General features: G+C 56.4%; 1 protein-coding gene across 5 annotated transcripts; it reads right to left on the bottom strand.

The window, feature by feature from the left end:
• Positions 1 to 1,660: 1,660 nt before the first annotated feature.
• On the bottom strand, positions 1,661 to 25,151 carry SLC29A1 (solute carrier family 29 member 1 (Augustine blood group)). Of its 5 annotated transcripts, none has more exons than XM_074897001.1 (13): positions 25,108 to 25,151; positions 9,457 to 9,539; positions 8,872 to 8,953; positions 8,432 to 8,604; positions 8,065 to 8,204; positions 7,734 to 7,868; positions 7,475 to 7,572; positions 7,016 to 7,106; positions 6,797 to 6,888; positions 6,544 to 6,652; positions 5,028 to 5,113; positions 3,115 to 3,314; positions 1,661 to 2,665 (listed from the first exon to the last, which is right to left on the bottom strand). In XM_074897001.1, the coding sequence occupies exons 2-13, from the start codon at positions 9,483 to 9,485 to the stop codon at positions 2,554 to 2,556; spliced, it is 1,347 nt and encodes a 448-aa protein (XP_074753102.1). In that variant the 5' UTR covers positions 9,486 to 9,539; positions 25,108 to 25,151; the 3' UTR covers positions 1,661 to 2,553. The 5 variants fall into 5 exon arrangements, with proteins under 5 accessions (XP_074753102.1, XP_074753101.1, XP_074753099.1 ...); XM_074897000.1 differs by lacking the exon at positions 25,108 to 25,151 and adding an exon at positions 24,819 to 24,922; XM_074896998.1 differs by lacking the exon at positions 25,108 to 25,151 and adding an exon at positions 11,225 to 11,391.
• Positions 25,152 to 26,752: the final 1,601 nt, after the last annotated feature.

The following is a 26,752-nucleotide window of genomic DNA, read 5'->3' as shown; positions in this document are numbered from 1 at the left end:
GCACACTGCTGGCTCCTGTTCAGCTGGCTGTCAATCAACACCCCCAGGTCCCTCTCTGACTGGCAGCTCTCCAGCCACTCCTCCCCAAGCCTGTAGCGCTGCTGGGGGTTGTTGTGGCCCAAGGGCAGCCCCCGGCATTTGTCCTTATGGAAACTCAGCCCATGGCTCCAGCCTGTCCAGGTCTCTCTGCAGAGCCTCCCTACCCTAGAGCAGATCAACACTCCCACCAACTTGGTGTCATCTGCAAACTTACTTCTTACTTACAAACTTGCTTACATCTGCAGGCTTACCAGATAGTTTGGGGATTGGCTCTGATAAGAAGGTAGCAGGTAGCCCTGGGGTATAAATTAAAAAGATAACTCACTGATAGCAGACTCAAAGCTCTCAATGGGCGCTTAGGCAAACTTAAACTTGAACAAAAGGATTTAGAGATACTATCTAGGGAGGATGATCTCGCCAATTTAGGAAGACACCTGGACTTTGCTTCACAGCCCATGCCCTGGAAAGAGTGGACACCGTGAAGAAGACCACGTACTTCTCCCCTTGACCATCAAAGACTCTCACCCTATTTCTACCACACATACTCAGACTATGCAAATGAGTTCTGAGAAATAATTATAATAGTCACACCTATTCCCCAAAGTAATTGTAATAACCCGGACTTTCCTAATGCATATGTATACTTTGGTGTAATAAATATTTGGCTACTTGGCAGAGACGGTGTGCAAGCTTTGTGGAAAAATCCCCTTGCACCCCGGCCGGAATAAACATACCTGCTTTATAACTCTCTCCGAGTTGTAGAGTTTGTTTTCGTGTGTCACCTGCTGGGGCTGTGGGCGCACAGGCCTGACAGCAAGGGAAACCGGGGCTGGTATGAGGGGACCCAGGCCTCACAGGTTTTGGCTGTTGTTGCCTGGGTGTGCTGAGGAGGTGATGGCTGTGAATGATACAGCGCAAAGGGGTGGTGTGGGGTGGAGGCGTGCTTAGAGGTGGCAATCCAGCTGTTCCCAGGCACAATGAATGCTCCCAGTGTGCTGCAGGTCACTGCACCCCAAAACATGAAGGTACATCCAGGTGGTGGTGGTCTCTTGCTGTACCCCGCAGGCAGCACCCCCATGCCATGCTGGCTGTGTCTCTGTAGCCAATTGCTGCTGGGCCTGTCTGTGCAGGGGTGCATACACTCTGTCACACCGCCAGATGCTGGCTACAGGGAACCTTATCACCCTCTACAACTACCTGAAAGGAAGCTGCAGAGAGCTGGGTTTGAGCCTCTTTAGCCTAGTAGTAAGCGACAGGACAAGAGGGAATGGCCTCAAGTTGCACCAGAGAAAGTTTAGCCTAGATGTCAGGAAGTATTTCTTTACAGAACGGGTTGTTGGGCGTTGGAATGGGCTGCCCGGGGAGGTGGTGGAGTCCCCATCCCTGGAGGTGTTTAAGAGTCAGGTCGATTTAGAGCTTAAGGATATGCTGTAGTTGGGAACTGTCAGTGCTAGGTGAACAGTTGGACTAGATGATTTCCAGGGTCCTTTCCAACCCAGTTGATTCTGTGAACCCTGGGAACACCCAGGAAATGCTGGTACCTCCTCTTTAGCCCTTGTCCCTCCCCTGTGGGGAACAGCCCTCTTCCCTGTGGTGATGGAGACACACACATACTCAAAGGGGTGTTTCAGTTTTTTTATAGAAAACGGCAACTGTACAGACAACATTTACATAGACGAGGAAAGGGAAAGCCAAGGGAGAGGTCAGGCCTGCCCCTGCAGTACAGACGGGCAGGGAAGGCAGCCTGGGTGGGAAGGGAGTTGCTGCCTCTCCTCTTGCAGCCCATGGTGGGACCTCCTGTCACACAACCAGAAGGCTGAGAGAAAACTGGAAAAATCACACAGCCCCCAAAAAAAAGTGGGGAAAAAAGGCAAGGAGAGGGGAAAAAGGGGGTGGAGACCTCCCACCCTCAGCCTCGGTGTTGGCTCTTATGTGGGTGGGCCACGGATGTCTATGGGATGGTGCTGCGCAGGGGCATGTGTGCCTAGCAGGGAGCGGGGATGTTGAGGCTCGCTGGGGGTTCTCCCCATTTGCAAGTCTCACCAGCTGGAGAAGTGTGTGGGAAGTTTCCAGGCCCCCTGGAGGGAGAGGAGAGGAGGAGAGCAAGTCCCTAGGTGCCTTGGGGACAAGGGCAAGAGAGAGAATAACACTGGATACCAGCCTTCGATTCTGTCAGAGAAGAGGAGGCTGAGAATGGCTTTTGACCTTGAGCTGGGGAAATTACGCAGCGTGGGAGGCGGACGGACCTCTGTGAGATCCCGGGAGTCTTACACACACACAGCATGGGGAAGGAGAAGGCACGTAGGCCTGAAGGCATCACACAGCCAAGCATGGCAGGAGCCAGGCCAGCCCTGCAGGAGTGGAACTGTCCCTGGGTGTAATGTCTGCTGTGGCAGTGCGATTTGGCAGGGGCAGGCATGAGGTCTTATCTCCCCACAGCGCTGAGGTGTCCAGGCCTTCGGAGGAGGATGCGGAGCTGTCTCTCGGTGTCCCTGCACCCTCCGGGTGCCTCTGCTAAATAAGCATTTGGAACAGAAAGGAGATGGCAGCTCCTAGGGCCAAGCCCAGCGACAGGAAAAAGGCCATGACAGCTCCAGCTGTCTCTGCTTCGTGGGCAAGCACTTTCCTAGGGGAGAAACAGGCGTCAGACCCATCCTCGGGGATGTGTGTCCTGTGCCCTGCTGTGAGTTCAACAGGGAAACAGGAATAGGCCACACAGGAGCTAAAAGCTGTGCTCCTCTGCAGCAGAGGAGCAGCAAGAGCAAGTCCACCTTGGCTCCAAGAGCCTGCCTCCACATTATGGGCTCGTAAAGAAAGAAAAAGTGCATCAGGCAGGCTGCCCTGGAGCTCCTGGTGCCAGGGACACCCCTCCCCAACTCCTGCCCCCATGCGCCGCAGCCCGCCTGGCTGAGCCCCAGCTGGGAGATGGGACACTGACAGTGTGGCAATTCCTCTCCGTGCCTGCATCCCCTTCTCCAGATGCCAGAGCCAGGCAGAACCAGACTCCAGGAGTCGTGCTGGGACTGGCATCTGGGGCTATAACCAACCGTTCCCCCGTCCCCAGCTCTTACTCACTTGGGCCCGAAGCACATGCAGAGGCTGGCCAGGTAGCCGTTGGAGATGGAGAAGAAGATCATGAAGATGATGTACCAGGCGTCATGAGAGAATACGACAGGCAGATAGTCACGGGGCTGCACATTGCACAGCATGAAAAGAGGGATAAAGATGACGCGGAGGACCACCATCACTGGCAGGAGGCAGCTGTCTTTCCCGGGCTGGGAGAAAAACACAGATCACTGAGCAGCTGAGAAGTGGATGTTCCCCGTCCCACAGCATGTGGCAGGGGCTATACTGAGGCTGGCCCTACTGCACCAGGGCTGCAGAGGAGCCACAGGGATGGCAAAGTTGCTGAGAGACCTTCTCTGCTGCAACAAATCTCAGCATCAAGGCCTGCTGCGGTAAGGAGTCCTACTAGGCCTGAAAGTCCTATCCCAGCTGACTTGGAGAGCAGCAGCACTAGAATCAAAATACTGAGCTGGGCTCATGAGTGACTGCTAAGCCCTTGCTGGAAACAACAGGAAGGCAGGCAGGAGAGCCTTGTGCACACTCATGCAATCTCCTCCTGCAGCAAACCATTGTGCAGGACAAGGCTGGCTGAGGTAAATTCCCGCAGCCACCTCAGGGCCTGCAAACTGGGTTTTAACTAGCTCTTCAGCCTCCTATGCCACGCCCCAGCCAAGCAGGGCAAGATCCAGCAATCTGGGAAAGGGATTATTCTGGGGCTGTTTCAGAGTGCTGGGAAAAACATGGACTGAGTTACAGTCTCCTCGGATCCTGAGTCCCTGGACACATGAGACTGGGACAAAGAAAGAGGCAGGGTCTCTCTGTGTTGTCTCTGCAGCTGGGACCAAGGCAGCCCCTGGTATGAGACATGCCTGGCTCCATTTGGGGTCCCCTCAGTGATGTGCCCGGGTTACAGATGGCAGGGTTCACTGGTCTGGGGGTCAGAAGAGACCCACAGCTGCCTCAGGAGCTGCTGGGCTAGTGTAGCCACAGGACACTTCATGGGCTCGGGGGGAAGCCAAGATTAGGCCAGCTGCTGTGTCTGAGGGCAAACTGGCAAAGGCAGCAGCCTCTCCTGCTTGAGGAGGAGAAAAAGGAGTGAGCGGGGCCCCAACCAGGGAAATGAGGCCCAAACCACATGCAGTCAGACTTTCCACACAGCCTTGTTTTGGAAACGTCTCCTGCTGGGTCATCCCACCACGGAGGCTGTGGCCTGGACACCAGGCAATGCGGCTCGTGGCCAAGGCTGAGGGCAGCCAGCAGTGATGTCCAGGGGAGAAGCAGTTCCAGGCCGTGGGGAAGCCAGGCCTGGACAGACCCCATGGCATGTGGTGCTGAGGAGCTTCTCTAAACAAACAGCCTGAACAATACAGGGGGAAACAGCGCTTGGGGGGGTGGGTGAAGGGGCAGGAAGAGATACAGACAGGACAGCCCCCTTCCTCACCCACCCCCATCACAGTCCCAGCAGCTCTGAGCCAGGCAGGGGAGACGAGAGCAAGGGGACACCTCTGTGACCCACATGGCATGGATGTGCCCTGATCCCAGGACAAGGCTCTTTAAAGCATCTGTGTCCTGTGCTGAGGCCAGAGGTTTTATTTTGGGCTGCCCTGTCTTTCACCCTCTTTCCCTGCCGCCATCCCGTCTCACTGTTTGCATAGCTGGAGTGAAGGTTTGTTTACAAAGAGGCTGAAATGGAGGAGGCAGCTTCATCCAAGCCATGCTGAAAGAGGGGTGGGAAGAGGACAGAACCCTGTGGTCCTCGGCTCTGACCTGTAAATCTCTGCATAGGACTTAAAGCCAAGGCAGGAGTCAGCTCTGCACCTTCTTCCTGCTCCAAGCCATGGACGGCAGCCCCAGTGAAAGCTGTGGCCAAGGGGCCTTGGGGTGGAGACTGCCTGGGCATTTGCTCCCTGCCCCACACTTACCCATGTGAAGAGGGCAGTGAGACTCCGTCCTGTCCAGTCAAAGATATTGAAGAGCAGGAAGCAAGAGACAGGAATGAAGTAGAGACCTGCAGAAGGGGGAGAAGGTGACTGATGAGCTGAGGGTGCCCCAGGCCCTCCCACCAATTGCACGAAGACTGTCTTTCAGGTGTAGGTTCTCCTGGTTTCCCAGTAAGGGCTGGAATAGTTTCCCAGCCAGGCCGGTATTTGCATCCAAAACATTACGCACAGTGGTTTCCTCTTCCCTTCAGGCATACTGTATTGGGTTTGCATGACAAGGTTTTGGTAGCCAGGGGGCTACAGAGGTGGCTTCCGTGAGCAGCCGATAGAAGCTTCCCCTGTGTTGACAGAGCCAATGCTAGCCAGCTCCAAGAGGGAACTGCTGCTGCCCAAGGCTGAGCCCATCAGGGATGGTGGTAGCACCTCTGTGATAACATATTTAAGAAGGGGGGGAAAAAACAACACCTCTGCAGGGGCAACTGCAGCCAGAGAGGAGTGAGAATAAGTGAGAGACACAGCTCCGCAGTCACCAAGGTCAGTGAAGAAGGAGGGGGTGGAGGTGCTCCAGGTGTCAGAGCAGATTGCCGTGCAGCCCGTGGTACAGACCCTGGTGAGGCAGATGTGCCCCTGCAGCCCATGGAGGTTAATGGGAGCAGATCTCCACCTGCAGCCTGGGGAAGACTCCCACACTGGAGCAGGTGGATGCCCAAAGGAGGCTGTGACTCCTGTGGGGCTCCTGGTAGGACCTGTGGACCCATGGAGAGAGAAGCCCACGCTGGAGCAGGTTCCTGGAAAGATCTATGGTCCTGTGGACAGAGGAGCCCATGCTGGAGCAGGTTTGCTGGCAGGACTTGTGGCCCCGTGGGGAACCCATGCTGGAGCAGTCTGTTCCTGAAGGACTGCACCCCGTGGGAGGGACCCACGCTTGAGCAGTTCATGAAGAACTGCAGCCTGTGAGGAAGGACTCACGTTGAACACGTTCATGGAGGACTGTCTCCCGTGGGAGGGACCTCACACTGGAGCCCAGGAAAAATGTGAGGAGTCCTCCCCCTGAGGAGGAAGGGCAGCAGAAACAATGGGTGATGAACTGACCACAACTCCCCAGTGCTGCTGGTAGGGAGGAGGTAGAGAAATCAGGAGTAAAGTTGAGCCCAGGAAGAAGGGAGGGGTGGGGGGAAGGTATTTTAAGACTTCGTTTTTATTTCTCCTTATCCTACTCGGATTTGATTGGTAATAAATTAAATTCACTTTCCCCAAGTCGAGACTGTTTTGCCCATGATAGTAATTGGTGAGTGATCTCTCCCTGTCCTTATCTTGACTCATGAGACCCTTTTGTTATATTTTCTTCCTTCTGTTCAGCTGAGGAGGAGGGTGACAGAGTGGCTTTGGTGGGCACCTGGGGTCCAGCCAGGGTCAACCCACCACAGATACCTACTACTTCAAGCCATGCTTTCTTCCTATTTTCCTCCTATCCCACCCTATCCCTGGCCACACTTACCCCATCTGTTTCCCTCTCCGAGGACAGTGGACACCTTAGCTGTGATGGAAGGAAAGACGCCGATGGTGACAGTGAAGACGAAGCAGACAGACACAGCCATGACCCAGAGCTAGGCAGATGAAAGGAAGAGGCTGGTACCAAACACAGGGCACGAGACCAGTGCAGGGCTGGTCTCCTCTCCCCATGCTCTCCTACAGCTGTGCCCATCCTCTGAGACAAGGGACAGGGCAGGGGATGCTGGCAACTCACAGACCTTCTTAAAAATCGCAATGACCGAAGGCTTCTCATCAGGGTTGTGGATTGGGATGATCTTTGAGTTATTCTGCTCCATCCCATTAGGCTCATCTGCAGGGAGAGACACAAGTGAGCATAGCAGACCCCAGAAAGCTGAGATCTAATTTAGTCCTTCTGTCTCATTCTTCTTCTCAGCTCTTCATCTTTTTCCTTCCTCTTCCTCCTCTCAGTCCCTCACCTTTCTTAATCAGGTCTCTCTTGGTCTCCAGCTCTGCATTGTACACACGGTACTCTGTCTTGTCCTTCATGGAGTAGTATCGGAAGAAATCCTGCAGAGAGACAGCCACAGAGAACTCAGTTCGTCCGTAAGGAAAGCAAGCTGCCAAGGGCTGTGTGGTAATAGCAGACATAGGCAAACGCAACATGGGCAAAGTATTCCTTCCACTTAATGCCTGATACTGATGCTTTCCTGCTCACCCAGGGGCTTGTTTCCACTGTACCCCAAGGATACTGGGACAGCTGAGGTGGGAAGTATCCCAGAGAGCTCCCTTGGGACAGGGGAGAGCTTGCCCTGACCCAGAAAGCAGGGGCTGGTTGGAGCCCAGGCTGGGGTGCTAGTAGTCCACAGTCCTTGTGCTGTGATGTGCAAACATCCCATGTCCCCACACCCCTCCCCATGAGGATGACAAAGTCTCACCATGCGAGGCAGAAGGATGTAGGAGAACATTGCCAGCACGATCACCACACAGGCTGTGGTGAAGTAACCGATGAAGCTCTCAGGTTGCTGGGCACCAACTGGGAGCACAGGAAGGGAGGAGATGGGGAAAAAGGAAGATGATGAGGGCTGAGAGAAGTGAGGCCCCGCTGCCATCACCCACCCGACCTTACAGCATGACCCCAGCAGATCCTGTTGATAGCAGGAAGGCCCTGTCACCCGCTGAGCAGGGATTACTCACTGGCAATACTGAAGATCATCGCCAAAGCGGCAAAGGTGCCTGCCAAGCCCTGCCCACTCATGATGGGAGCTGTGTAGCTGGCAGGCAGAAGCCCTGCCAGCCCAAAGAGGCTGCTCTGGAGGATGGCACCAAAGGCTGCGAAGGGGAAAGATGAGCAGAAATGAGAAACCAAAGGATGGACTGCACCTCTGTGGAGAGCCAAGGACCCCGCCCTGTGAGGCAAGGCAGGTACCCCTCATCCTTGGCTCTCCCGCAGTAAGTTTCATGCTTTTCTCTCAGAGATCAGTCCTAGCCATGGGCCTGTGCCCCTTCCCCCTGCTGCCTCACTCACAGTTGATGAAGACAATGCTGATCATAGTAAAGATGAAGAAGGGAAGGGGCTCCATGGCAACCTTCACCATGATCGCGGTGACTAAAAACACCAGCCCAATGGCCACCAGGCTGCCTGAGATGCGGATCTGCTGGGGAATCCTGAAAGAGAAGATCTCAGTGAAAAAAACCCAATGCCCAAAAGCCTGTGAGGCTGGCACCAAGCTCTCCCATGGGAAGCCCAGCCAAACCCCAGCACAGAAGAGTGGTGTTTTGCCTTTGACTTGACTGAATGGGCTGTGGCTTGGGTCAGTTCTGGTCCAGGAGGGCGGGCCAGGGCTGGGTGGCCCTATGGCGGTTGTCAGGGGCAAGGATGGGGCAAGGCTCACCGCTGGTGGATGAAGGAGTTGAGGCAGGTGAAGATGAGGAGGGGCACCATGGCGCAGAGAGTCATGAAGTTGTCAAACATGGACTGCAGGTAGGAGGGGGACAAGGCAGCCTCATTGGTCTGGTTCGAGAAGTAGCCTGTCTCCTCTGGGTCCTCAAGGCGGCTGATGAAATACTGCAAGGGAAGGAGCATGGTGGGGCTGAGGTGGTGCAAGGCCTCCCCCCAGCACACTCAGGCCGACCTTGTCCCCCCATCAGTCCCACGCCCACCCCTCCTGCCACCTCAGTGCTACTTGTTCCACCCAGGTCACCCATGTTTTTGTCTCCTGTGTGCAAACGCAGGGGCTCTACACTGTGTTGTGCTGCCACAACTACACCATGGTCCCTAGATGTGGCAGGGGACGATTAGTGTCACGGGCAGGAGTGGGAGGGAAGCCCTCACCTTCCTGGCAGTCATGAAGAAATTCCATGGCAGCAGCGTTCCCAGGCCAAGGATGAAGAAGATCAGCCAGACAGCCTTGTACCTGTGGAGGGGACAGAGCAGTTTGGAGTGGGATGCTGAGCAGGGCAGGGAACAAGTATTGCTTCTGACTGTCCATCACCACGCAGTGGGAGGCACCAGGAGGAAGGAAGACAAATTTTATTGACATGTCCCTGCCCCACAGCCTCTGCTAGCCTGGGCTGTCGGAGGAGATATGGCATCGCAGAGGGGCTGTGGGAGGCCCTCCTCTGGAGGGTATGAGGGTGGGCGCAGGCTGTCTGCTCCGCAGCACATGGCACACAGACACACAGCAGCTGTTGCCAGAATTGGGAGGGAGTCACGCACACTCCCCAGGCGTGTCCCAGTGCTGGGGACTGTTTACAGCCAGTTTGCTATGGAAAAACTGATGGAGAGAGCATCTTAGGGAAGGGACAGCTCGGTAGCCCAGTGAACATGCAGGAGAAGGGTTCCTCCAGATGCTGGGTCCTCTCTCACCTCCTGGTATCCTGAATGTGGCCCCATACTTACACCAGAGCCCAGCATTACCTATCTTGGGGCCCATCTCTTGCTGTCATCTTGTGTGGCAAGAGTCAGCACAGGTCCCAGCAAGTCTCGTGGCTGCTCTCCGTCTGGAAAGCAAACAGAGGATTTTATGGGGGACTGAGGGACGCAGGCCAGGCAGGGCAAGTGCTGGTTTTAACCCTCTGGCTGTTCTGTCAGGTAAGTGCTCCCCAGTACCGGGAGCCAAACAACCTGCAAATGGCAAAAGCATAGCACAGTAGCTTTGGAAACCTGTGGTTCAGAGTCCCTCAGCCGAGGGGCTGTGACACATGGCCTTATTCTGCTGGCCAGGGGACACCAAGCCTTCCCTCCGAAGGGGAAACTGTTTTACTGAGATGCCGAGGCTGCTCAGCGCCGGCTGCCCAGCTGCTCTGGGTCAGGCTCTTAAGGGATTTGTGAGCCTGCAGCTCTCTGCCCCCAATCCTGGGGCTGTGAGCAAAACGTATGCGCAGTGGGCTGTGTCTGCCCCCCCTCTGCTGCTCTCCCCACCTCCCTCCAACGCCCGGGGCATGATGGCACAAAAGACACATTTAATTCAGCAGCCTTTCCAGCCAGAACCACACAAACCCCCTATTTCCAATTCCTGTTTCCCAGGGGCTCTCACAGCCTTTTCCTGGGTCACCTTGGAAAGCCAAGGGCATCCCTGGCACTGCTGTCCCCTCCGCGTCACCCACCGTTCCTTTTTCCCCATCAGCATCTGCCCAGCCCCTGCCACCACCCTGGTGTCGCCCTCCCCTCAGATAGCCCCAGAGATGCAGCTCCAGGAGCCCCGAGAAGGGACCTTGTCTCCCCGGTCCCCTCCTCCTTTCTGGGGCAGAGCGGGATTAGCCGCCCGGGAGAAGCCGCAGGCCTGCCTTGTCCTCTTCCAGTCCAGGCAGCGCAGCATGGGATGTTCCGGCACCTCTCCCAGGGCTTCATCTGCAGCGGGGCTCCTGGTGCTGAGCCTCCCGCCCCCCCGGGGCATGCCCCTCAGCTGCCTGCACTGCTGCCGGCTGCAGCATCCCTGCCTGCACCCTGCCAGGTAGGGTGTGGGAGGAGGCGGGCAGGAAGCAGCATGCTGGGATCTGTAGTCCCTGCCAGCCCCGGCATGCATTAAAGGCAGCAGAGCCCGTTCCTTGTCGCAGGCACCCGTGTGGGTCTGGGCACAGCTCGCCTCCTTGCCCTGCTGTGATCCTGTAGGTTGGGCAGTCTACAGCTAGGATGGAGCCAAAACACGGCCGACAGGATGTGGAGAGGGATCTGGGAAGTCCGCTGGCTGCTCGGAAAAGCCAGAGCAGGCTGACAGGTACGTCCGCATGGGGCTGAGAGCGCCGTCAACACAGCAGGTACCACCCCATGATGCCGGAGCCGTCTGCAGTGCTGCTCCCCTGCCTTCCCACACAGACGGCTGAGGGTATGACAGCCCGGGCCTTGCCCTTGTGAGCCGCCCAGACTTCCAGAGAAAACATCCCAAAATCCCCTCCCGGCAGCCTGCCAATGCCTCTATGGGCGGGAGACACCCTGAGCCCTGACACGGGATTAGCAGGGGGATCTGCAAAAACCACTGACACCCCCTTGCACACAGAAACCCTGCCAGGGCCACTGCTTGTGTCTGAGCAAACAGATCTCTCCCCCGGACAGGCGACAGAAGCCCAGCTCCCCCAGCAGGTCCCCAGGGAGCCCTCAACACACCGCCCCTTGTCCAGCCAAGCACCCCACCAGGTCACATTGGTGTCCCAAGAAAGCAGGGCAAGGACTGACCCCACAGACATACCTGGGGAGGACGGAGCCAGGGAAAGACCCGTGTTCAGCGTATTTGAAGGCAGCACAGTAACCCCCCTTCCACACCCCCCTGCTCTTGGGGGTGAGTGTCAGGCCCCGGCTCAAGTCACGGGAGCTGGGGCCATGTGGGTCTAGAGGCATCCGCGGAGAAGAGGTGTCGGGTACCACAGCTGGCACATGGCCCGGGTCCTGCTGCCCAGGCGTCCAGGGAAGGGAGGGAGGGAAGGGTGTTGTGGAGGAGCTGGCAGGAGCTGTTGGGGGGGAACAGGGGGTGTTGGGATGGGGGACTCGGGGTTGCTGGGATGGGGCGCTGAGTGCTGCTCCACCACGCTGCTTTCCCTGCTGCCTCCTGCTTCCGTCCGAGAGCACCCACGTCCCTGCGTCAGGAGCCCGACCTCCTCGGCAGGCGCTGCCCAGCTGCCCAGCCACAGCCTCCTGCCTGCTCTGTTTGTTTTCTGTCTCACTTCGCTAAGTGCCTCCTAATTTTTTCCACAAAGAGCCAGTGCCTGCCAAGGGGTGCACACGGGTCAGCACTCATTATGGCAGGAAACGCATCCAGCCGCCGGCTCTTACAAACAACCCTACAACAAACAGAAAAGGTCACATGAAAAAACACCAACAACAGGTGGCAGCTTTACTCCCACCCAGCAAGAGCAGACCTACTGTAAGGGACTAGGGGATGGAGGACACCCTCCAGCCACAAGGCTGGCACAGCATAGCTCTAAACACCTCCTGGAGAAGTCGCCTGATGTTTAGCCCAGCCACCAGCTTGGTGGCTGCACAGCCTGGGGGATGGGGAAAAGGAGGAACGATGCAGGGCCTTGGCATAAGGTCAACCATTTTGTTCCTGGACATGGAGCAGTCTGTCTTAACCCCTCGGAAGCGATGTGTAAGCGGAAGGAGTAAGATAAAAAGGAGTGGGCTTAACAAACCACAGGCTAGCACCGCTGAGCAAGTACAAAATGAGATGGCACAATTTCAATTGCCTAGTCACACTGCAAAAAGCCCTTGACAGACACTAAGTGACACCTGGGCCACGCACAGTCCCATTGCTGGCCAAGCCCTGGGAGCCCACAGCAGGTCCAGCTGTCACCAAAACTGGCTAACCTCTGCAGAAAAACTTGCACTGCAGGACAGCCACACCTGCAGCCAGGCTTCAGAGACTTCCCTACCTCTCCCTTCCCACGCATTCCCTTTTCTCCTCCTTCTGCTGCCTTCACCAAAGGCAAGCACAGTGCGTGCTTGGCTTTCCACTCAAGAGCAATTTCACAGTGCCAGGTAGGCATGCTGTGGGTTTACACCCAGAAACACCATCTCATTAAAGAAAAGCCCTTTACACCACACCAAGCATAGCACCATCCTTGTAGTCCCTAGACAAGGGGCTGCTGGCAGGCCTGACGGCGAGCACCCAGCACCCTCCTGCTGCCACTTGTAGGGGATCAATTTGCAGGCATAAGGTCAGCACTTCCTCTGAGTGCAGCCAAGATGGGGCAGGACCAGGTGCTTCACCAGGCTTCACCCCATCCCCTACATCCGCTCGTCCCCCTGGGTGACACTGGAACCCTCCCAGCAGGAAGGCTGATCTAAGGGCCCATTGAGATTTACCTGCAGGCAGGGAACAAGCCCAGCGTGGGAGTGCGAGTTGCATGAATCCCTGGTGCCCGTGCCTCAGCTGGAGGATGGGAAATGCTCCGAGACTGCCCGTTTCATGAGATTTCACATGAACTCTAGCCATGCCACTCACAGGTCCTACCTTGTGCCGGGCTCCAGGGAACCAGCCTCCTGGGCAGCGTCCTGCTCACCTCCACCTTCAGCCACCAGGTTCAGGGACACAATGCTTATATTTCACAAGACGTATGAGTGTGTGCAATTGTGCACCATTACCGCAATGCTAGACAAATGCAAGCCCTCCCAAAATAAGGGCAGGTGCCCTGGGTCAAATTAGAGGCCAGTCTGGCTCAAAAGCTTGTCTCCATCAGAGGGCGAAAGCAGATGCCAGAAAGGGTAAGAATGGCACAGGCACAGACTAACGCCCTGACTGCACCCCCATCCTCCGAGCTGGGAGGGACATACTGTTCATGTGTTTTGTAGCCCGCAGAGGGTTTCACTTCTCTGAAATCCCTGCTTCCCTCTCTAACTTGGGAGCCTCTGAGTGAGGGCAGCATCTCTCCTCACAGTGCCTTGGCCAGGGCTCCCTCACCCTCGCTATCAAAGGGTGGATGAACATTGGAGTGGCTTCTCCATGCCAGCCATGGCTTTACAGGCCTGGATTGTATCCACCCTTTAGCACGTTTTCCAAACAGAGAAATTCTAGCTCACTTAGTCATCCAGGCACGGCTCCACGCCTTCAGTCGTCCTTGTTGCTTTCCTCCCAACCTTCCTCAGCTCCTCTCGACCCTTCCAGGGACACTGGGGCTAGAGGCACACAGGCACTGTGAGGGGGTGAGATGCCAATCTGAAGTGCAGCACAAGGCTCTCCTGCTTTGTTTCTGCTTTGTCACTCACAAAGATGATTCAATGTGTTTTTATGCACACCGAGCTATCTGAAACAGCCCCAGGCCTTGATACAAGTGGCTAGCTCACTGTGTAATCTTGTTTGCAGATTTGGGGCTTCCCCCCGCCCCCATCTATCACTTGATAATTATCTAAACTGAATTTCATCTGCCTACTGCCCAGTGTTGTAATGGTCTTCTGTACTCTTTCTACCTGGCACTTGTCCTTATGAACCTGAGTAATTCAATCACCTCTGCAAGCCCTGTCATCTCATTGCTCATTCCCTTTTCCAGGTCACTCATGAACGCGTTGAAAAAACATGGGACTCAATGCAGAGATCTCTTTCTACTGCAAAAACTGACCACTGACTCCTACACTCTCCTTCCTGTTTTCGTACCAATTACAGAGCCGTGTGAGGACCTCCCTCTGACCAGCCAGTTCTCTTAAACACTGGGCTGAAAGCCCTGGCTGAATGTTTTTTGGGAAGCAGCGTAGGCACCAGGAGCCCAGAGTCCCTATGAAGCGCTGCCCCAGCTCAGGGGCCCCTCAGCAGGAGGCCAGACACCCAGGACATGCAGCAGACTCACTGGTCAGCTTTTCCCTGAAGTCCCCTCCAGCCCTTCTTAGAAATGAACGTCACATCTTTCCCCCCTCCCAGTCCCCGGGGGCTGGGGCAGTTGTGAATGAATGACTAGAGGCCACACGTGACAGCCAGCCAGTTCACCCTCCCTTTCCTTCTGGTGGACATCGCCTTGCCCTAGTGACTTGTTGCTGTTTAGCTTTGCTTTCTAACCTTTCCTCTGTGGATGCTCCGAGGAGTCTCCCAAAAGAAGGTGGAAGAAACTGCTCAGGCTCTTCTGAAGTGAACAAAGATGCAAAAGCTGCATCTGGATTTTCTGCTATGGCTCTCTTCCTCTGATCCTCCATCCCTCCAACAGACTGCAGCAGGATTCCTACTCCTGGTATGCTTTGTGAGCAGTTTCCATCAGAGAGCTTATGATAGCACTTCCTATTATTCTTGTTCTTCTCCTTTCTGAGCCCTGCCTCTCTGCAAACAGGCTTGCTGTGCTGTCCACTCCCCCCAGCACGGCTGGTGCCTGCCTCCTGAGGAGGGAGCTTACCGGGGGAGCAGGATGGGGGCATTTCTGCCTCCTCCCTTGCCCTGCAGAAAAAACCTCCAGCAAGACAGCCCGTGCAGCACCCTCACCTCACAGAGGTGAGGATCCCTGAGCAACATTTCTGACCTGATTCACCTTGTTCCCTCCAATCCTCCATGGGCAAAAGGAGAGGCAGCTCTAGACCCTCTCTGCCTTTAGGCTTGTGGCACTTGCAGCCACCACGCAAACTCCCTGCAAAGCAGGAGCTACGGAGGCTCTCCCTGCTCCCAGCACCCACCACCCGCTGTTATCTTGGCTGCTGGGTGGTGCAGGAGGAACATTCAGTCCTGTGGTCTGTTTTGAACTGTGCACACCAGCCAGCTGCAAAGTCCCTTATCTGGAGAGTTCAGAGAACCCTGAGAGGCTCCCCAAGGGCCCTCGCCCCTGGCAGGTACAGTGACCCGGACAGGCAGCAAATTCCCCAGGGCCTGGCTGGACTGCAGTACTATCCCTGCAGGGCATCTCACCAGGGAGAGGGGAGTGGCTAGTGGTGGGGCAGATAGCCCTAAAACTACCCCAGGTAACACAGCTGGGAGTCTTTCACCCAAAACCAAGTCCCACGCACCCGTGGGCATCCACCTTCCCACCGGGGCTGCTGAGTGGGTTTCCAGCCCTGACATATCGCTGACCAAATACCAACAAGGGGACCCTAGCAACAGCAGCCCCATGATGAACACACACACTTCTCTCCTCAGCACACAGCGAGTGCCCAAGCCCAGGCACACCTGGTCCCCGGCCAGATAAAACCCCTCCAGGCACCCACGCAACCCCCCAGAGTGGAGACGGGTGGTCCTGCTGCATGAGTGACATTTTAATGTCACAGCAAGAAGCTTACCAGAAGGGCAGGTTGGTCCCAGACCTTTGCTCCTGGTCACTTCAGGCCACAGGACTGCAGGGACAGTGCAGCCCTGGGAGACACAGGAAAAGCCCGGCAAATTTTTGAGCAGTCGCCTGCTCCAAGGCCAGTGGTTTGGGGGTGTAGGAGGAGATACAGTGTCCTGGGGGGCAGGAGCTAAGGGGGAGGGGGGTAATTTCTGAGGAGGTGTCAAAAGGGGAGAGATAAGCTGCTCTCAGGAGCCTGTATGCAGAGACAGGATTTGCAGGGGCTCCTCCTGGCTTCCCTGATGGCACCCACTCAGGCCACTCTCCCCAGGGGAAAAGACCATCCCCTCCAAGCCACAATCCCGACCTGGGGAAGGAGGCATGTTTTTCCAGGGCTAGCTTCAGGCTCCATTTGTTGGAAATTTAGAAAAATAAAGACCCTTTCTCCCAAGGGCAGAGGAAGGGATTTGCTTGGGTCTCCACTCATTGCAGCTGCAGAAACCTCCAAAAACCTGCAGAAACTACCTCCAGGACCTGGATGCGCCTCCAGGCAACTTTCAGCTCTTCCAGGGTCTGCCTGGAGGTGGGGACAGGCGGGGGAATGACCCACTATGGGCAGGCACAGACGCTCACACCACCTGGCCATGGCTTCCTGGGTGACTGCCAGGGGTTCGGGGTGGGGGGGTGGGCCTGGGGATGCTTTGCCCCAGACCTTCATCCTCACCCAGCATCCTCTGCAGCTGGAAGCCCCCCTCAGCCCACGTCTGCAGGGCTGGTCCAAGCCCCCCGGGGGTGCTGGCATAGGTGCTGCCTGGCTCTGCCCAGGGGCTGCGGGGAGGCGGGGTGCTGTGGGAAGGGGTGCTCTCATGTTGTTGGCCTGGGGGCCGCGGCAGGAAGAGGCACAATGGGAGGAAGCCACGTTTCCGCTTCCGAATAGAGAAAACCTTACAGGACCCTTGGGGAGAACAACCAGGCACCATTAACATAAAAATCAGCTGGCAGTACAAGGAGCAGCCAGAGGCAGCCCCAAGCTGGGAGCGGGTTCTCCTTGCATGGAGGAGCCTGGACTTGGTGGCACAGGCCACCTCGTACCCAGACAGCCATGCACCGAGGACAGAGGCAATCCCAACCATGCCACAGCTCCTGCCTGCCCACAGCTCGGCTCTCCCGCAGGCAGGTGACACTCCTTATTTTCACCCCGTCAGGTGGGAAGAGGCATGCTTCCTGGTGGGCTGGGGAAGTGCTTAGATAAGACCCCCTGGGGCACAGCTGCCAGATGTTTCTCTTTTGCTTTAGTAGCTTCCCACCCCCCCCCCCACCCCCCCCCCAGTCAGGCTTGGGCTTGCTCAAGGGTAATTCCTGTCTGTATAGATGGTATCTTGGTCAGCCACGCCTTGGGCAGCAGCAACAGTTGGAGGGATGGGCTAAGCCTACAGGACCATGTCCCCATTTCCCCCTCATGTCTGCAGCTGAAAGGAGCGAAGGTGAGACCTGTAACGAGGAAGCACACAGCAAGATAGGAGGAGAACAAAACAGCTCATGGCCAGACAAGTCTGAAGATAAGGACTTAATGAACGCATGGGAAGAAACCCAGGGGACAGTCTCATGGCTGGGGAATGAAAGATGGATGAGTCTCTCCATACCCTGCCTTCTTCTGGGCTTGGTAGGGCCGTATCTATGAGCAACACGTAGCTACCCTGAGGTCATCACTCAGGGAGCGGTACCAGAGGGATAGAGCAGGACTGCAGGAGGCCACCTGCCACTGGTGGTCCCCAAGGTGCTGGGATGGAGAGTGGAGAGGATTCCTCCTTCATTGCTTCATGTTCCTGGCCCCAGGACTGAGGTCAGAGCTGGCAGACCCAGGAAGGAGTCAGGCCAGTAGCAACACAAGGGGGCTGAGCACAGAGCAACCTGTGGTGAGGGGCTGGGGAAGAAGGATGGGAATAACTTATGTTGCAGCCGGGAAGTCCTTGAAACAGCCCTTCAGTGAGGGGCAAGGTGGGGGGGCTGTGAAATTACTGGAAAATTCAAAAGCCCCTCTAAATTCCTCCCCAAGTTACATATGAAGTGCTGGCAGAGGATGGTTAGAGGGCTCAGCTCAAACACGCTTCCCCACCTCAGATGCCACTCTGCACTTTACAGGGGCTCCTCTCCCCCAGGAGAGCCTAAGCCCAGGGCTCACTCACTCATCCCCAAAACAGGACTGCTTTTGGAAGGGCAGGAAAAGCTGCCAGTCAACCAGCAGCAAGAGCACCTGCCCACAGCAGCCCCTGCCTGCTGCTACCCAGCCACCTCCTGCCCCCTGGGGCACATCTGCCTCCCAGGGAAGAGGCTCTGTCCTTCCAGCTCTGGTTCCTCCCATATGGAGCCCATGCCAGATGCAATCAGGCAGAGCTGGCAGCAGGCAGGACCCTCAAAAAGCAAGAGCTACCTGCACCCAGCAAGAGCTGCTGAACCACATGCACCTGGGCCATGCTGCCCCCAAGCCTGCACCTGATCCCCCCCAAGCTCAAGCCTGAGCCCCCCAAACAGGTGGGAAAGCATCCCCAGGGCTGGAAAGAGTGAGCTTTTCCCTTGCACCCAGAGGACTCAGCAGAGGGGCTGCAGCAGGCTGCCAGCCCTGCTAAGTGGGCTGGCACAGGGGCAGAGCTTATTTTGCCCCCACTCAGCAATTTTTCAGAGGCTGAGCTGGGCTGCACAGCTGCTTCCAATTTAGTGGGGGGGCGGAGGAGTGAAACCAGAGCCAGAACAACACGATCTTGCCCTGGTGTCATCATCTCCCCAGCTCCCAAAATTTGGAGGGGCAATTCCTCCCCGCTGACCAGCAGCCTCCTGGGAGAAGCTGGGACGGATGTGCAGGAGCCAGCCACCACCAGGCCTGTGGTGGGTCAAGGTTGGCACCGTCCTCCACATGTCAGCTTTGCCTAGCAGCCAAGACAGAAATATAAGGGCTATTTTGGGTCCCCACAGACCAAAGTAGCCTTTTGCTTGAAGGCCAGCTCAGCAACAGGCGCCCTGGCTGACTCCTGCTTTCAGCATGAAATGTCTGCGGCCCTACTGGGAAAGGGGATGGCAAGCAGGGAAGCAGGTCTTGGTGCCCACTGGGGTCCTGTGCGGTCCCTCTGCCAGCTGCCTCTCCTGCCAAGATCCCATTTGCTGCCTGGACAGCCACAGCATCTTGCAAACCCCGAACTGGCTTCAGCAGCTAAATGCAGCCATTTCACAATGGATGGGGGTGCAGTGGCTCTGGTCCAGGAGGTGGGGCACATCTGACACCCCTACACCCCCTTTGTCCAAGCCAAAGGGGACCCCATGATCCCTAGAAACAAAAGGAGAAGGGATGGATGCCCTGGCTGGGTCTGCTCCCCCCACATGCCCAAAGCCAGTCACTTCCAAAGTTGCAGCCATCTCTGAGCAGTGGGGCAAAGCTGTTCCCACAAGTCCTAGGAGTTGGGGGGACTCCTCCAGGAGGCACACACGCCTGCACATTTCCCAGCTGATTTTAAATTAGGCTGAGGGGAAGATGCTGCCTGCTGAGAGCCATGTCTCCATTTTGTGGCAGCTCCAGAAGAGCCATGTGGGCAGCACACAGTCTGTGGACCGAGGATGGAAAGCCAAGGTGGCAGCATGCCATCAGTGGTGTGGAGCAAGCAAAGGACTTGGAGTAAACACCCAGGGCGGAAACGCCACCTCTGGCACCCTCTTCCCTCCTCCCTGAACAACTCGGCTTCCTCAAACGCCCTGGCAGGATTCAGGTCTCACATGTGGAGCCAGAGCAAGGCTCAAGGCAGACACCTCCTTCGGAGGGAGTAAGTCAGAGCCCAAACCTCCTGTTCTCAAGCACTGGCCTCAGCTAACCCACAGCAAACAGGAAAACCTTTATGCGAGTAGGATCAGGCAGGGACAGCCAAGAGGAGGTGGGGAGCTCACCCCCGCGTCTGCCCAAATCCCAGCAAAACAGTCTCCCACACGACTGACAATAATAAGCCTGGCCACAAGTTGGTAAAGGGCAAGTCACATCTCCTCCAAATCCCAACCTGCAGATGCTGCTGCATCTGTGCAACCAGCTGACACTTGGTGTGCCACAGCCATAAGCATCCTTGGGGATGCCTCAGGTGGGCATAGAGAGCCCCACCTGAAAGCCCCTGAGTACTCTGCTTGCATTGAAACAGTGCTTTGGAGAGGTTGGGGTCAGCTTGTGGACTCTGCCAGCATCCCAGCCCCCCCCTCTTCCCCCCCCCCCCCCCCCCCCCCCGGTTAATTTGGGGAGCAGAGGAGACGAGGGCAGCTCTGAGACTCGCCACTGCAAGACCTAAGGGTACCACAGCCTCCATCAAGAGTGGGCTGGCCAACTGGCAAAGTGTCCTGGTAGAGCTTGCCTGAGTGTGTGAACACACTGGGATGCCAATGCACTCCCATGGCAATGCAGGGCAACAGGTAGCCCAGGGGCTGACCCCTGCCTCAACAATCTCTTTCTGGCACACAGCATCCCCCTTGCAGACACCCCCTTGCAGACACGGGAGAAGAAAAGAGGGACAGCTGGTGGCAGACGAATTGTGTTTATCAACAGTCAGGAAATTTACTGCTGTTTGGTTTTGTTTCTGGTCAAAGGCTCCTCTTTTGGAGCAAGCTCAGCTGGAGAGCCCAGTAAGGGGGAGTGCAGGGCCCTGTGGCAGCTCCCTCGACCCCACCATGAGGCACAGATCCTGCCCCTCATCACCTAGGCACCCCAGTCCTGCTGCCTCCGGGGTAACAGCTCCATCCAGGAACGTGCCAGCAGATCAATTCCCTGATGTGGTTCACCATGCAGTCACACCAGCCTTGTATTGCCACAAGGAGAGGGTGTGAAGGCAGGAAGGAGAAGCTGCAGGGGAGGGTGGATTGCTTCTTAATAGCTTGGTTGTGTTGCCATTTGTTTGCCTCCTCCCATGGTTAATGGATAACACTCTGGCTCTCATTAGGATAACACAGAGACCTACCCAACCCCACAGGCCTCAGCCACAGCCCAACACCTACAAACCCTGATGGGCTGAAAGCACCATGCTCACTGCGTGCGTCCTGCGGCAGTGCACTCCCTGAGGAGGCAGAAGTCCTATCTGAAGCAAATACCATCAGGGAGCTCATCCACAGCACTAAGGGAGGATTTCCCAGGCAAAAAAATTGAATTGCCTCCAACTTGGTCCTGAGGCCAGTAAAAGACAAGGCCTGTTGAAGGTAGGGCAGGCAGGGCAGGCAGCTCCTTCAACCCTGAGCCCCTAGCAAGGACCAAGAAGGGAGCTGTGCCACCAGTCCCTCATGCCTCCCTGAGCTGTTCTCCAGGAGTACTCCCCAAGCCTAAAAGGAGGAACCTCCTCTCACAAGGGTTTCCCACAAGCAAACTCAAACAGGGCTGCCCACCCCAAAGCCCTCACTGTCTCTGAGCTCCTCCAGGTGAGCCAGCCCTCAGCCTCAGGTGTAAATCGGCTTCCTGTCCCTGCATGGCATCGGTGGGTGCCTGTGCCAGGCGTGATGAACCAGGTAGGGGTGAGGACCACAATCCGGAGCCGTAGCATGGGCAGCATCAGGAGAAGCCAAGTGGAGTGGCCCAGGCAGGACACGCCTCTCCCCAGCAGCCTTGCAGGAGGTGGGGGCCATTTCGGCGGCAGTCCGGGGGAGCTGGTATGTGTTCAAGTTGTTGATGGCTTGCCCTCGCCATGGCAAGACTGATGACCCCGTCCTGCTGCCATGACTCAGCCTTGGTATGTGGCTGGAGCAGGCTGTTTGCTGGACAGGAGGCCAACTGCATGCCCCTCCAATGCCATTGCTGCTCCCAATCCAGCCATATCCCTCCCAGCTTTGCTCCTCTTCACCTCCAGCCCCTGACTGCCTCCTCCCTCTGCAGCTTCCTGGACCACTCATTCCATGAATCGCCAGCTGTAAACTTCACAGCAAGGTGCTTTCCCACCAGACAAGTCCTAAAGGAAATGAAGTAAAGGAGATCCCACTGGCAGTGGTGTGGTGGGAAGAAGGCAAGAAGGCTGCTGAGTGCTTCTGCATGAGCCAGCAAGCAGGTAACAGGTTTCCTGCTCCCCTTTGGCTTCAGAAAAAACAGCTTCCAGGAGATAAAGTCTGACTGCCCTCACCCACGGCTTAACTAAGAGGCTGACAGAGAGCCTCGAACACGGCACCCCAAAGCCAGGCTCACTGATCTGTGCTACGGATGGTGCATGACAGCCACACATACCCAGTGCTTTGAGACTCCTCTTTCTCAAGGATCGGCTCAAGCTGGAGCAGGACCAAAATGTCACAACAGTGATGTTCTTCACACCACCAGCATCAACAGTGAAGTTACAAAGGGCTAGTGCTACCCCTGCGCAACAGTTTCCCTTGTCCCATGGGAGCAACAGCCCTTGTACACATCGCTCATGCAGCACCACAGCTCCTCTCCCACATGGGGACCCCAGAGCTCCTGTACAGCCAATCCCCTCACCAGGTCTGCAGGGTCTAGAGTGGAAGATGGGGTGCAGTGCTGCACTGCAACCTCAGCTGGGGGCAGTGGGGTCCCTCTAGACCACACATCCTAATGTAACCAAACTCATCCAGGGTCTGCCCCGACTCCGCACACTTGTTTCTCCATTACACATCTTGCACACTGTTAACCTAGGAAGCACTTATTCTTTATCGCACTGCTTAATCAAATCATCATAGCTGTGTGGCTCTTAATACCCTGACCCCTGCCCATATGCACATGCCTGTAGCTCACGTTGCATAGCGCTTTGCATCTGAGCTTGCTGACAGCTGAGTAGGAGTTAGTATGGTGATGTGACTCTGAGGGCTCATGGTCCTGCAGCCCCAGCAGCACCTGTGCTGGGCTGGCAGGTGTTACAGGGCAGAGCTAGGTGCTGGGGAGGCTCAGGAAGGTGCAGGGAGGTGAGCAGAGTTGGCACTGTGGGGTCAGTGCCGAGCTGGCAAGGACCACAAACAAACACCACTCTGATGATAAGGGCGGGTGTTGCAGCTTCCTTAACACTTGCCAAGGACCTGTATGTTATGCTGGACGAAAACAACAGAGATCTACATCTGACCTAGAGAAAGCACCAGAGGCTGTTTGTTGACTTCCCAAAGCCCATACCCAGTGCCTTCCCATCTGGACAGGGCAGGCGGGTGCTCCTGGGCTCCCTCTGGCCCAACAGGCCAGTCCCCAGCTCTGCCTCTGCCAGCGGAGCTGGAAGTGGGGCCAGGCAGAGCAAGGAAGGTGCAGTGTGGGAGTGGGTGAACGGGTGCCTTGTCCTCTGTGACCTGGCTTCCCCCCCACTGACCACAACAAGGAAGGAGACAGGTCATGCCAGAGCAAGAACAAAGCCCGTGGCTCATCTTCAAAGAAGGAAAGGCTCATTAATACCTCCCAACCCAAGATAATGAGAGCAGGGATGCCATGATAGGGAAATGATGCCAGCAGTTAATTACGCAGCTTGGGGAGGAAGAGAGAAGAGGGACAACTGCAGGATGGAGGTGCCGCACTGCCCTGTGAACTGGCGCTACATTTGCTGGTTCAGGCTGGAGTGAATTTCTTCAGCCTCTTCACTCCAGGGTACCTGACACAGCGCAGGCCCCCGCCTCTTACCTGCACTAGATGAGGGGGAACGGCCCCTATGCAAACCATCTTCCGGGGCCTATGTTACAGCCCTCAGTGCCGTATGGAAAGTGCCTTTGCTCTGTGAAGATCTTCCTGGTGACCCAAGAGCAAAAGGCAACGGTGGGAGTAGGAGTGCTCCGGCGGGCACACATGTGGTATCCACACTGCACTAACACCGTATCAACGGCCCATAAGCTGCACTCAGACAATCACTGAACCCGAGAGAAAAGCATCCCTGCCTAGTCATGTCCTGAGATAGTGTCAAGGGAGCCCAATGCTGTCCAGCAGCTCACAGGGACTGTCGAGCGGAAACGATGCTGGGATGCAGTGCAGGAGGGGAGTGGGATTTCCCGTGTCGGCATTCACAGAAGTCCCTCAATTGTGTCAGCTCGCAACAGGCAACTGAGGGGCCATCGGGCTGCTTCCTGCTTCAGAAGAGCCGGGAAGTGCATCCAGCTGTGGCCAACAGCTGCATGAATTCCTCCTGCAGCCCCTAGCCCTGGGGAATCTACTGGGCTCAAAGATACAGGCTCACTTGTCTGCGATCCCACAGCCCCAGGGCTTGGCCACTGCTGCCTTCCCACACAGCCCGCAGCTCCACAGCCCGTTCCCGAGAGGCAGATGGGAGCGCTGGTGAGTACAGACAGGGACTGTGTCGGTCTGGCAGTATTAGCACCTAGCAGGGGTGTGAGGCTCAGATTTAACGACAGGAGTGTGGAGGACAGCACAAAAGGGCTCCACACAGAGCTCTCGGCACTCCTGCCTGGACCAGGCTCTCCGTTAACACGGCTGGTTTGCCCAGGAACGGAAAAAAACCTCACTGAAACCTTCCACCCCATCCCACAGCCAACTGGGATCATCTTCTGGAGCAAGACCTGGAGCAACCCAGGACCAGCGGCGTTGCTGCCAGCCAAGGGGGCTCTGCCCCGTCGCTTTCACAGCAGCACATGGCGCCCAGCCCACGCGACACGCCAGCAGCCGCTGTCATCCACAGGCACGAGTGCTCAACAGCGATGTGCATCCCTGCAGCCGGGGGACGGCCGCACAAAACCCCTCGGTGAAGTCCTGCATCCCAGGCATCACAGCATCGCCACGCTTCGCGTCCCCAAAACCACACGCCCGGCTGCTCTGCTTCGTATCCCCTAAACCACACGTTTTTTCCTTGGACACCCCCCTCGGCAGTTGGGAGTTGCCGTGCGAGGAAGAAAACCCCCTCCATCCCAAAAGGCGGCAGCATCTATGCATCACACACACACAACCCCCCCACCCCGAGCCGCGACCCACACGCCGCCTCCCCTCCACGATGCGGCGCCGGATCCGGAGCTTGCAAAATCCAACCACCGCCCCCCCCCCGGCTCCCACCGAGGCTCCTAGCAGCGTTTCAAAGCTGCCGGGTGCGTGGGGTCCCCCCACGCACCCGGCAGCTTTGAAACGCTGCTAGGAGCCTCGGTGGGAGGGTTGGGGGGGGGGTTGCAAGCTCAGCGACTGTGAGCCAATACCTTCAATACGGGCTTCCACCGCTGCCCCCCCGCTTCTCGCCGGCTCCGGCGCCTTCTGTCCCCGCCGCGGACTGGAAATCACCTCCTCCCTCCCCGTTTCGCAAACTCCTCCTCTTCTTTTTGCCGCCTTCAGCGCCACGCGGTTCCCGCGTGGGGGAGGCGGCGGGTTTTCCCTCCCCCTCCCGCCTCCCCCCCCCCCCGCCTACTCCCACCTACCCCCCTCCCAAGGAGAGAAGGGGCCGCCGAGATCCTCCGTGGGCAGCGGTACTCGCTCCACGGGTTAACCCACCTGCGCCGCGTCCTTCCACGCCGCGCCGCGCCGCTTACTGATCCCGGCCCTCCCTCTGGCCTTGCCCGCCCCTGGCTCCCCCCCCTTTCCGCGCCTCCCCGCATCCCGAAGCCCCGCGACCGGCGGTGAATCCCCCGGCCCTCCCTGCCAGCCCGTTTGGGCAGCTTTAGCAACCCACAGCCCCAGAGGAAGGAGAGCAATACCCCCCCCCCGCGGCTCCTGAGCTGCACCCAGCTCCGGGTTTGCACTAATACCCATACATTAGTAAATATTATAGCTCTAGAGGGAGATACACATTATATCACGGCTCTAAATTGAGAGTGAACTCATCCCGTCTGCTAGGTCCATCGCTTGCCCCCCAGTGCTGCACCCTAATCTGAACAAAAAAAACTCTCTTCTGGCAATCACCACTTATGGGATAAAAATATATATGTATTTTTTATATATATATATTATAGACATATCTCAGGTTACAGAAAGAATTAAAGACAGCTTTTTGGACTGTGCATTCCTGGTGGTGCTGCCCAGGATGGCAGGCGATGTGCAGACCCCTCTGAAATTGAGCAGTTTCCTTGCATCCGGAGGATATAAGTACTGCGTGTATCCACTGTCCCAAGGGCAGGCGTGGACTACTAAACTGTTTTTTTTTTTTTTTCAGGCTGCCTATCTCCAGGCTCCTATCTCTCCAGAATAGATATCTGCTCTGCTGTGATAAAAGCCTGTTTTGCTTAAGTGCCAGCTGCAGCAGGACTCGGGGTACTTTGTCCCCCAGCGAAAGGGGAGTGCACCTGATTTCAACCTTATATCCAGGCGGTTAAGCAGTCTGCAGAAATCTTTTTTTATGTTGTTTGGTGTTTCAGGGTGCTTTCTCTGGGAGCATGGGGCCCTCCTTGCTCTCTCTGTTCACCTACACCATGTGGCCACAGGCAGCGAGTGGCAGCAGGAAGTCCCTGCGGCAGCTTTCACTGTGACAAGTGTTTGCCCCATCAACAAACAGCCTCGGAAAATTCTCTGCAGACAAGTGATCAGTTTAGGTTAGAAATTAAAATCAGAAGCTACAACACCCCCAAATGCTCTGACAGATTCCCATCCTCATGATTTCTCAGCAAGATGGTCTTTAACACACATCTCCCTGCAGAATGCAAGCACTAAGCTTGTGTTTTAAGACAGACCTGCAAAAACGTCACCACATAAGCAGAAAGTCCCCAAGGCCCCAAAGAAAAAGGCAATGGGGACAGGGGTGAGACAGCCACGGGTGCTTTCTGAGACGCAACGCTGACACTGCAGAGTGTCACCCTCAGGAAGCAACTTCTTTGCTGTCCTGCTCGGTAGCAGCCTCTGCTGCTGGATCTCTCCCTCTGCACTGGTGGTAGATACTTGCTGCTGTTACGGGTTTCTGGGGTCAGATACTAAGGTGCACTGACAACATGAAGTGAACAGCTGACAGTGTTGTCAGGTAATTAGACAGGAGTCTGTTGTCTTAAATATAAGATTCATATCAGATCAAATTAAATTTAAAAGCTCCCATCTCCAATTAAGCTCCTGTTGTGTCTCCCAGGCAATGATGGATCCAAGTTCTGGGCCTGCCTTTCTTCAGCCACTTTCTCTAAGCCTTTTTGATTTGGAAGGTCTTCTAGGTGAGCTC

The sequence above is a fragment of the Athene noctua genome, chromosome 1 (genome assembly GCF_965140245.1).
Source record: "Athene noctua chromosome 1, bAthNoc1.hap1.1, whole genome shotgun sequence".
Taxonomy (NCBI): Eukaryota; Metazoa; Chordata; class Aves; order Strigiformes; family Strigidae; genus Athene; species Athene noctua.
This window is presented reverse-complemented; position numbering and strand designations above follow the sequence as displayed.